At 42.3% G+C, this 15838-nt stretch overlaps 1 protein-coding gene across 3 annotated transcripts in view; it reads right to left on the reverse strand.

Moving 5' to 3' along the window:
- Window positions 1-350: 350 nt before the first annotated feature.
- Window positions 351-15838, reverse strand: part of ZHX2 (zinc fingers and homeoboxes 2) — a 127644-nt gene continuing 112156 nt past the window's right edge. For 2 of the 3 annotated variants that reach the window (XM_059723790.1, XM_006269846.4), the window contains exons 3-4: window positions 10502-13207; window positions 351-1572 (exon numbers count right to left, since the gene is read on the reverse strand). In XM_059723790.1, coding sequence (XP_059579773.1) covers window positions 10506-13013 — 2508 coding nt within the window. In that variant the 5' untranslated portion in view covers window positions 13014-13207 and the 3' untranslated portion in view covers window positions 351-1572; window positions 10502-10505. Of the gene's footprint in view, window positions 1573-5478; window positions 6761-10501; window positions 13208-15838 lie in introns of those variants that run through there. The other variant, XM_059723791.1, reaches the window with a different exon arrangement.

Genomic DNA, 15838 nt, shown 5'->3' on the forward strand with positions numbered 1-15838 from the left:
TTTGTTGTGTGTGTAGGCATGTTTCTAAGGCAGAGCTTTTCATCTTTTAGACTTGAGACACCCCTTGGAAAATGCCAACTCTTAGTTTTCACTCCTTTTTTGACTACAGAAAAATAATAGAGCAGTTTCTTTGTTGCAAAGAACTCAGAACGACCATGGCTATGGACTTGTTTGAAATCTCCGGGTTCATCTTGTGAATCATGTTTGTGCACATGGCAGTGCTAACATTGTGTGACACCCTTGAAAGGATCTCAAGGCACCTCAGGATGCCATGGCACCCTGGTTGAGAATCAATGAAGTAGGCACTTAGCTCCCATGTGCAACATAAAAAAAGAGAGAGAGAAGCGAAAAAGGTTACAAAACATGTTTAGCCTTTGTTTATTGAGTTACAACAAATGAGCAACAAGTTAGAAAAATGGGTTTTATTCAAACTCCCTAGCATTATATTTGTGCAGTGTACTGAAATATGGGAAAGTTTCCAAAACACAACTAATCAGATTGCAACATTTATACCTGATAGTTGTTCCTTGCTTGCTCGCTCTCCCTCTCGTGTACACACACATACGTGCATGTATACACGCGCACACACACACACAGAGTTAGGGTTATTTGCAAAAAGTGCACTCAAGGACCTAGAATCGATCTAAAAATATAGTGGTAAGAGTTAATCGGAAATGTATGTTGTGCGCTACAACAACCTAACATGAAGGGCAGACTAAAAAGTACGTAGCCCATCTTGGTACCGACCAATGAAATCTGAACATGTTCACTTATGAAGAACCTTAATTTTCCCATTGTTACCCCTTTGTAGGGTTATTACTGCTTGAAAGAAAAAGGTGCTCAAACAAGATAGAGGCATATTCTTAAGGTCTGAGGCCTAAACGTTGGTGTTAGTGGTTTGGCAAAAGTGAGAGAGAGATCCTGGAAAAGAGATTTGCCTCACTCTAGCACAGAAACGTGGAGATTTAAATAACTTAACTAACAGCAGACGGCTGGAAAAACAAAAACAACAAAATCCCACGCAAAAAACAAACAGGCAACATCAACAAAAACTCCCATGATTCACTGAGTGGGCTGAAATGTAAACCATCACTGGGGTGGAGATCTAGGATCAGGTGCTGATTGCATTGAAAAGGTTCCAAAATTCGTTGTTTGAAGATTGACACAGATACAGCGGTTACTAATTAAAAAAGAAAATCAAACCCCAAACTGCGATGGTACAACAAGCAAGATGATTTCCACCAATTAAAAAGGTAACAAACTTCCCACATTGTACAACCTGTTCCAGTTCGGGAGGGCATCAGGTAGCTGAAGGGGTGGGGAGGGGAAGCAAAGGAGAAATTTATGTACAAAGACCCTTTTTTCTTTAATGCAGTAGTAGGACTTTGGCACTATAAACAAATCCATAATGACGCTCCATGAGACTATTTCTCCCTGTGCCTCTGCAAGCACGGCTCTACCTGGAGTCATAACTTGTTGGCTATCTTGTCCCACGGAGGAAAAGAGAGATTTATTCCATGTTCAGATGGATTTCCCCCTTAGTTATCAGGAGAACATGGTTGATTGGTATCCCTACAAAAATAAGAGAGATGTATTCTTTGTTATTAAAATGATCAGCATGGTCACTTTAAACAGCATTCAATTTACTACTTCACATGTATAGTGATATTATATGAACTGTATCTTGAAGACTTCCTATTCCCATAGAAATCTTTTTTGGTCTTGATGCAGCATGCCAGATTTTTTTTATTTTTCAATTCACCTAACATTCAATGATACCTCCTCCAGACAGATTCCTCAGTCACGGACTTGATTTTTCCCTGAATCTACATGGCATGGTGAAGCTTGATTCATGGCCCAGGGCACTTTGCGTAGACACCAAGTTTTGATCAAAATAGGTGTTTTATACACAACTATTCTGCAGAGGTACAAGTGGTTGCGCAAAAGTGTAAGGTACGGTTTTACCCGGATCATTTGTATCTGGGAGAAGGGGGGTTCACAACTTAGTTTGCAGAGGGCTGCCAAATGACAGTCGACTAAGCAGTTCATCCTTCGTGACTTTTACTTTGAAGGATACTGCTTCTCCACTCAGCTAGAGCACATCGGTAGTTTTGTGCAACTGTTTGCTATATATACTCCTGGAAACTTCACAAGCCCTCATCTTTGCAGTGGGGTTAAGCACTTCTTTGTTGCATAGATTCAGGACTAGTTACTCCTGCCATCTTTCCTGTGTTTTACTACCCACAGTAAGTGCCCAGTAAGTAGAGACAATACCCCAGAAGAGAAATTTAATAAGCCTACCAAGGCCCCTCCGTCCAGTTCCCCCAATCAAAGGCGCTGCACAGGATCAAGTTATAGTGGAGTTTTCAGAATGGTGATTCCCCCCGCCATGTGAAAATCCACAAAGTGTTCAGACTGGGTGAAAGTGCACACATCTGTTTACTCTGAAGCATAGCCTAACCGCATCACATCTCCTACAGTCTTCAGAACCCATTCTGATAAAACCTAGCACTAGTTAATCATTTTCAATTACTGGATTGTAGAAAAGATCTCTGAGCAATCCTGATTCAAGTCTTTCAGGATGCTGGTCTGTGACTGTGATGGGGCTTGCACGCGCACACACACGCATGCATGCACGCATGCACAAAAATAGATCCTGTAATCGTTAATCAAAACTCCCACTTAAATAAATACACATTTTCAACTCTTGCATTAGGCTTATCTGCCCTTTTTGCCCTCATTTAATGACTGATTGTTCCCCAGAAGCACTTTTCACCAAAACCCAAGTGGAGTTATGTGGGAACTGCAAGAAACAGGTTCTCAAAATTAAGCTCCTAGGCCAGTGGTTCCCAAACTCTTATAGGTTATGCACCACCATGTTAAAACAACAACCTTAAGTAACACTAGCAAATTTTTCAGTCTGTTAATGTGTACCACTGACAGGTTGTCTGCATACCACTGGTGGTACGCGTACCACAGATTGGGAACCGCTGTCCTAGGCCGTTCTAGTACACTTTTGGTTGATTCAGCTCCTGTTGGGGGTCAATGGTAGAAAATGTTTTGATTTCAGCAGGAAGGAGAGAGTCCTGGGGGCCTAGTTATGTCAATGGCAATACAGATGCCTTTTAAGGTACAACCCAGAATCATTAGAGAAATGAGAAGATGAATGAAAAGGGAGGGAAACCCTGATACTGCATCCATACTTTTACTGAATCGACAAGGATGAGATCTGGTGAGATGATGAGACCTTGATTTTCACTGAGGTCAACAGGAACTGAGGCACGCTGCAGGACCATGTGCTTGATACATAATGATGTGTACATTAGGAAAACAGTGAGCTGGAAATCTCTCTGCATGGGATTCCCATGCTGCTTCTGGCATATCTATGTGAGGATCAGTGGGCTCTCACTGCCACGCCAATGCTGCTAAGAAAGAGGTAGAGAAGCTAAGTGCCCTGAACAGGAAGGGCACGTGGAAAAATTTCTTCAGTTGAAGAATACATTCTTTTTTGGGGCGGGGGGGAAGGATTATAGGAACACTAGAATAAGAAGGTTATACAAACATTAGAGGAAAATCCTGCACATTTGGCCTAATGGATTTTGTAAATAAAAATTCCAGTTCTGAAGAAACATTGCAGAGATCATCCCAAGGGGAAAAGGTGCTATGAAGAAAACCAGCAGCACCTGCCAACCTCTCTGGCACAGGCTGCACACTGGGCATGTCTACACAAGACAATGACTGCACAGTAGCCTGATTTAAAAAAAAAATCATGCTGAGATGCTACTGCACAGTACCATTAGGCTACTGTGCAATAGTATCGCTTAAAAAGGTGGTTGCCAGGACTTCTGTGCAGTAATTCTAGCTACTACACATTTATTTAGTACTTGCTTATACACGTACTAAATAAACGTACAGTAACCACTGCACAGTAGCATCTTGTGTAGATGCACCCACTGTGTTGTATTTAAGTAAAGAGTAAATTCTGTTCATCATGCACGCACATGGTGTCAACAGGCCTGATCTTGACCTCATACATTTGTAAAGAAGGTATACATTCAGAGTAACTTGACTGAAAACCTTCACGGGGATGGGTCTTGCAGTCCTATGGTCTGAATCTGACCCTGAACCACTGACAACAGTTGGGAGTTGGTCAAAAATCTTAATAATGGATCTTCTTCTATTCCACAAGTGGAATTTTTGCAGCATCAACTGAACGCCTTGCTTTTCTCCTTCGGACTCCACCTCAGACAACATACGAATCTGTGAAACTTGCAACAAGCCGTGTCACTCTTGAATTGGGTTTGTCAGCCACAAAAAGATTCAGGAGGTCTGACTAGACCTCTTACATGTACACCATAATCCAGAGGATCAACAGTTGCCTATACCCTTCTTCTGATGGCAGTTATTGGCAAAACTTAATGAGAAGAGTGCCTGGTAAATACAGTGCACTTTTGAAAGTCCCATCCTCTCCCTGAGATAAGCAGCCTTCTTGTGACACTATATAAGTAGTCAGTAAGAGAATGATAAATGTAAAAATGATAAATCATAAAAAATACTTGAATTACTTTACAATATCGAGACTCATTTATGGAGTTTACAGACTATTTAATCCCACTGGATAGAAGTTACCCCCTCAAATTCTGCAGAAAACAGAAGTATTAAAACTGAACACTGAAAATGGTTTTCTTTTAAATTAAATAGATTTCAGTGTTAGTTTGGGAATGGATTTATATCCTTAAAATATGCTAGACTTAAACTAACATTAGAAATAATTTGTTTTCAACACAGCATAGTGCTGTGTATGAGAAAAAGCACAGGATCTTATTATATCTGCACGGGGGTCAAAGTTCATAACCATTAATCAGTTCCATATTTAATTTAAAGTTTTCAGTTGAATAGCAGCTAATTACATTGGGCAGAGATAGCTGCCTATCATTTAAGCAATGATCAATCGGCACAGTCATCTATTATATAGTATTTATACTAATATAGGACCTAAAATGAGGCACAGTTAAGAGTCCTGCAATGGCTCTTAACACATGGGAGTTATAGCCTTGCCCTGGGACTAGTACCTTAAAAACCCATCTGTATACGGGTATTGTCATTCAAACTGGGGAGTCAAGGATGGGTGAAGGTAATGCTGCGTGTCTTAGCTCTGCCAGCCTGGAGGTATTTTGTTCAGGAGGCCCTCTGCTTAGAAGGAGCATAAACCTGATGATCTCAAAGTCATGAAGCACTTTAGCACAGCTCAAAGCCCTAACATTTAAGATTTGCCAGGTTTTATAGATGTTAATAAAACTGGGGCAACCAAGGGGGAAAAAAAAAATAAATCAGGATTTGCCACTTCCACACCACCTGCAAGAGAAAAGAATTGATGGCTGCAGGCCCTGTTTCTAAAGGGCACCAGGTACCCTTAACTTCCACTGAAGTCAACAGTTTAGGGCACCAGCACTTCACAGAAGATGCCAAATCACTTGCTAGGAGAAATCGCACTCTTTATTATAATACAGATCTCAGCAATGACTCAATGACATAGTTTGTGTTAAACAAGCATGCTGTCCCTATGAGATCAAAAGCAAATACTTTCTAGAGAGAGACAGGGGCCTGAGAGTAGGGGCTTTAGTAGTGCAAGTTGTTTGCACTAGGGAGAGTCTCACTTGATAATATGAACTGTCCAAAGGTGCTTTTACATTTGTTAACTATATAGTGGGAAAAGTTTGCAAAGCACTTTTAAAAAATTGACATAGAAATCTAAACAACATAATGCAAAACTTAGATGACGTGACATCTGATGCAAAATGCCACTATCCCACTATGACCATGTGTTTAAAATGCATGAATCAAGTTCCAAAATCACCTGAGGTAGCCTTAAATAACACGACACTTGCAGAACTAGGTTCTTTTCATTTTCCTTCTGATCACTGCGCCCATTAGCATTTCCATGTTCATGATTTTTCTCCAAAAACACGGGGCATCTTTACTCATGCTTTGAGGGGTGGGGAGTAGTGCTTTAATTAGAGCTATTCTAATTAAAGTGCCCGCAGCTTCTGGTGCACTCAGCATCCTGCACTTCAAAATGGCGGGAGGGGGCTCTTTGACTGAAGCTCATTCGACAAGCTTTGAGGTGCCGCTACTGCCGTTTTGAAGCATGGAGATGTTGAATATATGAGATACAGAGGCTGCTGGAGCATGCTACTTAGTGTACTCCAGCAGACTCTGTTAATCAAGTCTGCTCTGATGTGCTGTAATTATAGTGTGTCGGAGCAATGGCCCTGCACATCTGCAGGCACCCAGGAAGGCTAGAAAATTACTATTTAAAAAAAAAATAAAATTGAAAAGCTGAGATCCTTATGCTATAACAACTCTAGGAGACTGGGCTTTAAGTAAAATGTCAAATGTTCTGACAATCAGCAGCACTTGGTGATGAAAGCTTTCAGAGGAATTGCCCTGCACTATCATTTCCCATTCTGGTCAGGCTTTTCAGAAAAACCTGCAGAAATGTTCAAAACCCAGTGGCCTGCTTGAAAAACAACAGGTAACTTGGCAGGCTATGAAGCATACATCCCACACTGCATCTGTCTTATATTTTTGTTAAAGGATGGACAAAGAATATATCATTTTTCTGAGCTTGGTTGTCCTTAGTTTATTGCAAAAATTTCTCTAAGTAATGACAAACATGGACTTGCACTGTGGATTCAGAGAGCAAAACAAGTTCACAACAAAGCCGCTTGTATGTATTCAGCTGCCAGGATTCCTGAACCTGGAATACAAAACGTAAGTTGAGCTTCAAGCATGCCCCCAAACACACAGACTTCTTAGGCTTTACAAGCAGCTGTGCAGAAACCACTGCCTTCTGATGACAGGTAGAAGATAACCCAGTGGATTCACAAAGAGAAGTTTAGCTGGGAATTTTGGACTTCTTTGGACCTGAAACCCTAAGCTAACTCTTAGCTACGTGGGGAAGTCTGCCATCCCTGGTCTCCAGCAACCTCCTTCCCAACAGACCTTAGAAATTTCTCACTACAAAATTTGATTTCTGGGTGTCATCCTCAACAGGATGTCTTTTGGACATAGTGGACTGGTCCCTCTCAGTCCTGCACATTACTACAATATACATATCAACACTAAGTTAATTACTTAACAATGCCATTGTTAAACAAGAACAATGGAAATAGCAAAGTTGTACATTTGCATGACTTCAGCTATGAGCATTTCATGTAATGACTGGAGCTTTTCTAAGGTTCCAAAGCACGAACTAGAAAACCTCATCTGTTTCCCCATTATCAACTCCTACCAGGCAGCATTTTCCATTCCAAGTCAGTCCAAAACAGACTTTCCAGTCTGCTGTTGACTGCTTGAATGCTGGAAGGATCAATCTTTTGCCCGAGACCTGCAGGAGGCTTGGGCAAATTCTACTTTGGTTAGTAATACTCAGCCTATCAAAAATTCCCTTTCAGGTTCACTAGATACAGCGTTAATCTTCAGTTTCTACCCTAAACTGCTGTTGTGTGCTGCCAGAAGGACACGGAAATCCCACCGCCTGGAATTTACACTGCTACGACTGACATAAACATCTGACCTATTACTACGTAACTTAGAATCATTAGGTTCAGTATAAAAATAAATTGTACAAAACATTTTAATTCTTCATTTCAAATGGAGACTTTTCAAATTGTTTTTCAGGAGGGAAAAAAACAGACCTGAACAATTACTGTCTTTCTACCCCCACTTGAAATAGTTGATAGATGACCTTCATCATCCTCTTGCATCTCTGGGTTCTTTGTGTGGACTTTCCAAGGCTTGCAGTAATAGTTCAGAGGCTACCAGAACAATACTAGCAGTACAGTACTTTGAGACAAGCAGACAGTGCCAAGTGTGTCAAAGGCTCAGAATCTGTCACTAGAGGGCAGGCACTTACATTTTGAGTGCTACAGGAGTATAATTTGTGTGAAGGAAAACAAAACAGATTAAGAGCGTCAGGCTTTACCCAATGTGCTACAAATGGAGTGAGACTCAGAGCAAAGTTTTATTGTCTTGAATAATCTAATAGGTGAAGCTCCTACTAACCTGATCCCAGTGTAACAGGGAACTCCTTTTTTGTCAAAACGTATGCTTCTTTTACTAGCACTCCTTTGAAACTTTCTGGCAAAAAAGGGTAAACTGGTGGAAACACAGAAGATGTTGGAGGAAAGAGAAACCCACACAAGCTAATCTCTGTGCCACAGAAAGAACATCTCCAAAGCAAAAGTTGCTGCAGTGGTAGTAGCAATGTTGCTAGTGCTGTTCCAAATACTCTTACTCAGAAAACTCAGCTCTAACATATGCTACACCGCTGCATTGTGAGTGGGCCTGAAAAGCATGAGTAAGGTGTCTGTTCCAGTTACTCATTACAATGCAGTCCCACAATGCACCTACAGTCCCTTCCTTGACCAATCTATATGCATAGGCAGCATATGGATCTTGTTTTCTTGCTTTGAGGTACTTGCGATTCAGAAAATTTGGTTCATGATTTCCTGTAATAAGGGGTGTTACATATACCTGTGGCACCTTACAATTTTTGCTTGCAATGCTGAGGTTATTTCATTTTACAAAAAGGATAGTTTTAAACAGGTTTAAAAAACTAGACTGTTCTCAGTTCAGTCTCCTACCTTGGAGAGATGTGTTGCATATTTTTAAATATATGCTGAATTTTGCACGTTAAACTAAGTTTCATGTGGGTTCCTTCCATTTATTAAGGATCAGAGCATGGTTAATTATTTCCAAAACAGGCATTATCTAATCAAGTGTAGTACTTCTCAAATAGTCTGCTAGATAAGTGAAGGAGGATCCAGGTGAAGAAACAGATTCTCATCTCAGCTGTACCAGGGTAAGTTTTCAGAGATGTCAGTGAATTCAAGAGTATGTTTAAGCCCAGGAAGTCAATTTAATTATTCTGATAGAACTGAGATCAGAAATGAATTCCAAGACTTTAAATGACGCACCTTTTTAAACTTTGAGATCTCATATGCACATTTTTAGCAACTGCTCGGTGCAGGGTCTGGCCAGAGCCCTTGTTTTCATTGGTTGTGGCGGGTGAGCGTTGTTCTGCCTGCTGTTGATCCTTCCCCTTCCTCACCCTCTCCGCAGAATTCAGAAGTAGGGAAAAGAGGGGTATAAGGGGCAGTGCTTACCCCCAGGGCTCCTGAGTTATATGGAAGTCAGGGTTCCCTGACAGACCCCACACAGAGAGCTCACATGCACCATTGCCAAAAAGGGGTAGGACTGTGCTGCTGCACTCTCTGGCTCCACTCCTTCATGTTCCCTCCCCCCGGGAGCATTTCAAAATGGTCATGAAGGCGTATGGGGACTGCAGAGCAGGAATCCCTGAATGCTTCTTAGCTCTGGTCTCTAGGGGTTCCCAGGACAGCTAAGCACGCAGGAGACTGCAAATTGGCTGTCTACCCTTCTCTTCCGCACTCCTATAGGGGGTGAGGTGAGGAGTGGGGCACCGTGGGACACAGACTTTTCAAGAAGAGCTTCAAAGATGTTTCAATTTTTTTGCAGATTTAAATTGCTTTGGCTCTTTTGAAGCACTTCATTGGGTGCAAGTGTCTGTACCCTTTTTGTTGCTAACTCTTTAAAGCAGGGGTGGGCAAAATGCGGCCCACCAGGCCATTCTATCTGACCTGCGGGGCCCCTAAAAAATTTACAAAATTAATATTAATCTGCCCTGGACTGCCTGTCATACAGCCCTTGATGGCTTGCCGAAACTCAGTAAGGGGCCCTCTGCCCAAAATAACTGCCTGCCCCTGCTTTAAAGGCATTTAAAGCACTTCAAACAGCATGTCTCTCCTTGGTCTGTATATATACCTTTAACAGTAGAAAGGCTGGAGAAAGCACCCTCACCCCGCAGAAAGGGGGTTCTCTTGCACATGCCATTGCAATCTAGAACAATATTCTGTTGTTTGCTATTGCATAAGAGAGAATTGTTGTACCGGGCCCTGTCGCTGAAGCCCGACCTCTTCACAGAGCAGGTCAGGCTGCTTCACTGCCAAAATCCATGGTGACCTGTTGCAAAAATAGCTATGGCCTTTATTCGCTGGAGATCATCATTATGTGAGTAAGATGGACATTAGTAACTATGGTTACCTACTTTTTCTTTGTACGGCTTGATCAGTATACTTTGTACCAAGCTCTAAAGAGCTTATGTGAGGTCAAATAAAGGCAGAAAGTTTCTGCTTAATAAGTGATTCCAAACATCCTCTCTCATCCAGGACATGCGAAACGCCCAAATGCACAGAATCATAGAGAAGCAGGGCCAGAAGGGACCTCTTAGAGAGAAACTAAAAACCCTGCTCTGAATCCCTCCCGTACTGAACACTTAGGACCAGCTCTCCTGCACTCAAGTATCCAGCATGCCTCAGGAGCCTGCTGCTAGCATTTAAATTGAAAACTCAGTGGCCACTGAAACTTGCCAAGATTGAAGGCAGCTCAGACCAAAGCAGAGCGGTATCATCATTACCTGTCTAAAGGTGGGAATTGTCTCCAGATATACTTTCAGAATCAAAATCTGCCAACTCTGCTTGGCCTTCAGGTGCTGCTTGACTCCAGCTGTCTGTACAGTCTGAGACAGCGTCGTCATCCCCTACTGTCACCTCCACCCAGTTCACATCTCCAGTCTCCTCGTTCTCCTCACTAGCATGACCATCTTGACTATGGCACTCCAATCTGTCCATGCCCTCAGTCTGGTTCCCTAACAAAGAGTCTCTCAGTGGTTCACAGTCTCTTTTAGACCTCACCACTAGTTTACCCACATTCTCTTCATTCAGCCTTTTATGCTCCTGGTAATGCTGCCGAGACACCTCGTTACCATTCTTTGGACTCTCAGTGCGTTTTGATCCCTTTTTCTGGCTTTGCTCATTATGACCATCAACAACATACTGCTGCTGATACTGGTCAATCCATTTTAATGTCCCCATTCTTAGAGAGGATCTGTTCTCCTTGAACCAGCGGACTATTTCAGTTCTAGTGAGCCCAGTTTGTGCTGCTAACTGGTCATACTCCTGCGGTGATGGCCACTGGGTTCTTGCAAATGTGCTCTTCAGTAGGTGAATTTGTTCTTGGGTTTTTTCATTAAATGCTATGGAAGATCCAGATAGCGAACTGGGTAGGTGGGAGCTATTCAGCAGCTCACTCTGGCTTATTGTACCATTGTGGGTGCCTCGATCCTTGCTTTTTTTGTTTGAGCCCATTGAGTCTAAGACAGCTTGCTCCATGCTATCCCTTAGCTTTCTCCTCTCAGAAAACCAGCTATCGATCTCTCTTCTGCTCAGCTTGGTTTCTGCCCTAAGCCTGTTCAGTTCTCCTTGGGTCGGAAAAGAACTTCTAAGGAAACTATCTTCCAGGATTCTAAGCTGCTCTTGCGTTTTCTCTTTGAACCTCTGGGTGGTGAAATCTGCGTATGCGTGGTATGTACGCCCGTGGCGTGCAGCTGCAATTGCTAACTGATCTTTCGCTAAGGATTCGCTAGTGATGTGAACAATGCCCCTTTGACTTCTGTACCTGTGATCACTGAACCACTTCTTGATCTCGCTCCTGGAGAGACCCGTAACTTCTATTAGCCTATAGACTTCTGCATCGTTAGGAAACTGGCTCATGATAAAGCTGGCCTTTAGCTCTGCTATCTGCTCCTTGGTCTTTTTTCGCTCATTTGTTGGTGTCAATGATGCGGCGTTTGCCTTGGTCGTTACCTCAGGCACCTGAACTACATGTGGGCGCTTGGATTCTGGAGCGCCCGGTAGGTTTTGTGTTGTCCGTTTCTGTCCTTGGTTAGGAGCAACAGCAAGTGTAATTGGTGAGCAGGAAACTGTCGATCCATTTGACACTGGAGTCAAAACCAGGCCAGTCTGTCCCAGTATCTGGCAGGGCAAAGCAGTCTGGATGATTGGCTGAGACATTTTTGCAGTTGTCAGAGGTGCTGGCAACACTGTGATTGTTTGAGGTACTGGCTGGATGGTACCATTAAACATCTTCTTCCTTGCCTCTTCTACCTCTTCGGGGGACCAACTTATGCCATGCTTCAAACGCTGGGTAGCAAACCAGATCCTGATTTGCTCCTCTGGGTGCTTTGATGCTGCTGTCAACCATGACAACTCTGCTTGTGTTGGGTAAGGGAATTTATTAAAGGAGTTGATCATGGTTGCATTAGTGTCCAATGCAGAATTGTATTTGGTGCTGTTCAGAGGGACCGGGACCTTGGGGACAAGGTTGATATTTGGTGGCAGCTGTACAGAAGGCATAACATGAGCCAATACGTCATGCAGCAGGTCAGCTCCATTGATACAAGCAATAGATTCGGTGGTTTCTGTAATGACTTGGGGGAGGTGCCCATCCACATGGTTTTCCATAGCTCCCTCTTCCAGCTTCTTGGGGCCCTTTTTGGTCTCCACTTTTGGTTTTCCTGTTTTCATGATTGGGGTTTTACTTACACTGATCCCACCATGAAGGGATTCATCACACTCCGCATTTTCTAGGCCGCTGTTTGCAATAGGGACATCATTTGTTGTTTCAATGGATTGTTCTAACACAGTTTGATTATTGCGTTTGATTAATTTAAGTTTAAAATTATTCTCTCCTGGGTGATATTTTGTGTTATGGTCAGATAAGGAGTCATATTTTTTGGTTGTAAAGTTACATTCAGCGCACACATAGAGAGGGTTGAGAATGACATTTGGGTGCTGAGTGTCAACATGCTCTGTAAATTCATTTAGGTTTTGTGTTGAGTAAGGACAGTATTTACATTCATAACCACCTTGCAGCTTCTTAGATTGACTCTCAACTGGAGGTTTCCCCTCTACCACCTCACAATCTTTTACAGAGCTTTCTGTATCAGCCACCCAGCCATCTTTAGAGTCCTGCTGTGAGATGCCTGCACTCCTTTCCTTAAGGGCTTCTCCATGCTCAGGAACTTCCTGCTCCATTACTTCTGAGGTTCGCACCATACATGGAGTTGTTGACTTCCTTTTGCTTGCCATGGCAGCTATTATAGTGCGTGGCTGTTTCAGATGGTGGTCTCTTTTTTTTGCAGATACCGATGAAGCCAAAGCCACTTTCTCAGATGTCTTCAACTTCCTGTGAACGTGGTAGTCTGTTATGTTCCCAAAAGAATTTCGGCACCAGCTGTGTGTCAGCTCCAAGCACCAGACATATTAGGTTGCATTACAAACACCTGCAGAACAAAACAAACACAATTAGTCTTATTTATATTTTAAAAAGAAATCCATCACCCAAGAGAGTACCCAAGCCTGGACAAGGCTGTGTATCCTTCTTCCCAATGAACTGAGTGGCAGAATCAGGCCCACAAAAAAATAAAGAGAGTGAAAATCTTAGAATGTAAGGCACTGAAATTAGAAAATGGCCTCAAAACAAAGATAGGACACACAGTCTGAATGCTTATTAGAAAACCAACACATTTAGCTGGGCAAAGGAGATGCTACATCTATAAATACTGTAACTTTTTTTAGAAGCTTCAGCTTCTATTAATTATTATTTTGAAAAGCCTGAAGATTTAAAATGGAGTGTGGTTAATATTAAACTTAATTACTTTTCCCTAGGGCTCAAATCATAAATAGGACTATGAAATTAGGGTGGATACAAATCAACAAGGATTTCTAAATAAAGAAAGAAGGTGCATCTTTCTTGTGGTTGTAACAAACAGAAAGGAAAGGAGAGAGAGGGCAAGACGAGCGGCTACTATACACAGACCCCACTTCAGAATCCCGTGCCTCTATCTATAGCGAGTTAAAATAGACAAGTGATAGATGCATCGACTTATGTAAAGATGCTGTATGTTACAGTCACATAACTAAACTTTACTTTAGGAATAATTTCTACTGAAAAAAGTCAAGCACAGGTGGGAGAGTTTTCTAGAAGCTCCCACCAGGCAATGCACGTTAATCATGCCATACATGGCAATGTGCCACACATTCAGAAAATTGATGACACTATAAAATGGTAAACCAGCCACAAAAATATTCATTATATGCAGAACATCTTTGTGGCTGGTTTGTACGCGCCTCAAACTGAATGTATAACATATTTCCTCCCCATGCTGACAATCTGCTGATTACTGGTATTCGAATGGGGCAGCCTTGGCCTGGCTCCAGAGTGGGGGCTGGCCTGACCAGTTGCTTGTCAGCACGAGGAAGAGGGCAGCCCAGGGTCTCTAACTAGGAGGTCTGCATAGGGGTCTGCCATTGCCAGGTAACACAAAGCCAGGCATCAGCAGCCTTGTGTACAGGACTCCTGAGCTTCTGAGCAGATGGAGCTGGCTGGCTCCCCCTGCCTCCCACTTGCAGAGCCCCATGCCGGGCAGCCCAGTACATAGCTTTCAATTTGTCAGAGCAGTTGAAGCCTGGGATCAGGATCCCACATTCTACATTGGCTGCTAAGTTGAAAGCAATTGGGATCTGATACCCGATCCCCCAAATCACCTGCCCTGCCATACTTATGTGGCATGCCAGAATGTACAATTGTTGGGATCAGGAATCAGATTCACAGTACTATTAAATTAACATCTGCCAAGGGCCTAAATGCTCTAAAAGTATTTCCTCAGCATTTTTTAAATGTTTCAAGGAGCAGCTGTAGGTTTCTGAAGCCCTGAGGATGTAAGGATTTTTTAAAATAATGTTTTATTTCTTTTTCTTTAAAAAACATGACATCAACACCAGTCAGTGCAACAGCAGACAAGAACAAAATGACACAAGCTGTATTATGAACTATCTGTGCTGATCAAGGGGGTGGAATATAATTGTCACGACACTTTCATGTACTTAAAAATATTGATGTCAGTGTAGATTTCACTTGCAAGAAGATGGGAGCTCTTAAAGGAACACAGAAACTCTCTCAGAATATGTGTGGAGACACAAATAGTTGATTTTCAGAGGTGCTGAAAACCCGAAACTCCTACTGAAAGGTCAGTCTCAAGGGCCAAATTCTGCTCTATTATAGATATAACACCAGATTAATCCCACGCATCAACATCACTTCTAATGAATTTATACCAGTATAAATTTGAGGAAAAACATGCCCTAGGTTATTTAAGAAAAACTTAAGCTCAGGTAACACAGTTAAGAAATAGCATTTATAAAATGGCTGACTCCCTTTTACATTTCCAGTGGCTCAAGCTATAGCGGTTACAAAACATACATCTCTGGGCATATCTATGAGACGCTAAAAGTGCACTAGAATTAGTCTACTGTGCACTAGTGTCACTTAAAAGACGTGTGCCAGCACTACTACGCAGTAGTGCCAATTACTGTGCATTAAGTTAGCACCTGTTATTACAGGTGTTATTACTGCATTGTAATTGCAGTGCATTAATGCACATGTAGACATGTCCACTGAGGTGCAGATCATTTTTTCTCTCGTTATCGTTGGTTCATGCTGGGACTATTCAGAGACTTAATTTAGCACAGGACATGGCTGCCTATGTTGTGAGTGGAGCATCCTCCAGGAAGGAATTCTCATCACTACATAGAGTGAATCCAGGCAGCTGTACCTACTGCAAGCTAAATAGTCTGGGGGAGCCCATCTTCTTGTGCTTTCACAAATCCTTAAAAAAGGCACAAACTCTGCTGAAACCCGCTGTGGATTCAGACTTGCATTTCCTTTGGCATACCCTGGATTTTGTAAACTAACTTCTGTGCCTTCTGCAAAGCTCTACTTCATAATAGGCGGTCAGGAAGGGTGGTTTATTAATGGAGGGACTGGAGAGTGGAGCAGGGTCTTATGAAATTGGTTCTTGTGAAGTGCATGGGTAAGTGAACACCTTTTTAAGTGTCTACTAATTGGAGAATTT

The sequence above is a fragment of the Alligator mississippiensis genome, chromosome 3 (genome assembly GCF_030867095.1).
Source record: "Alligator mississippiensis isolate rAllMis1 chromosome 3, rAllMis1, whole genome shotgun sequence".
NCBI classification, from domain to species: Eukaryota; Metazoa; Chordata; order Crocodylia; family Alligatoridae; genus Alligator; species Alligator mississippiensis.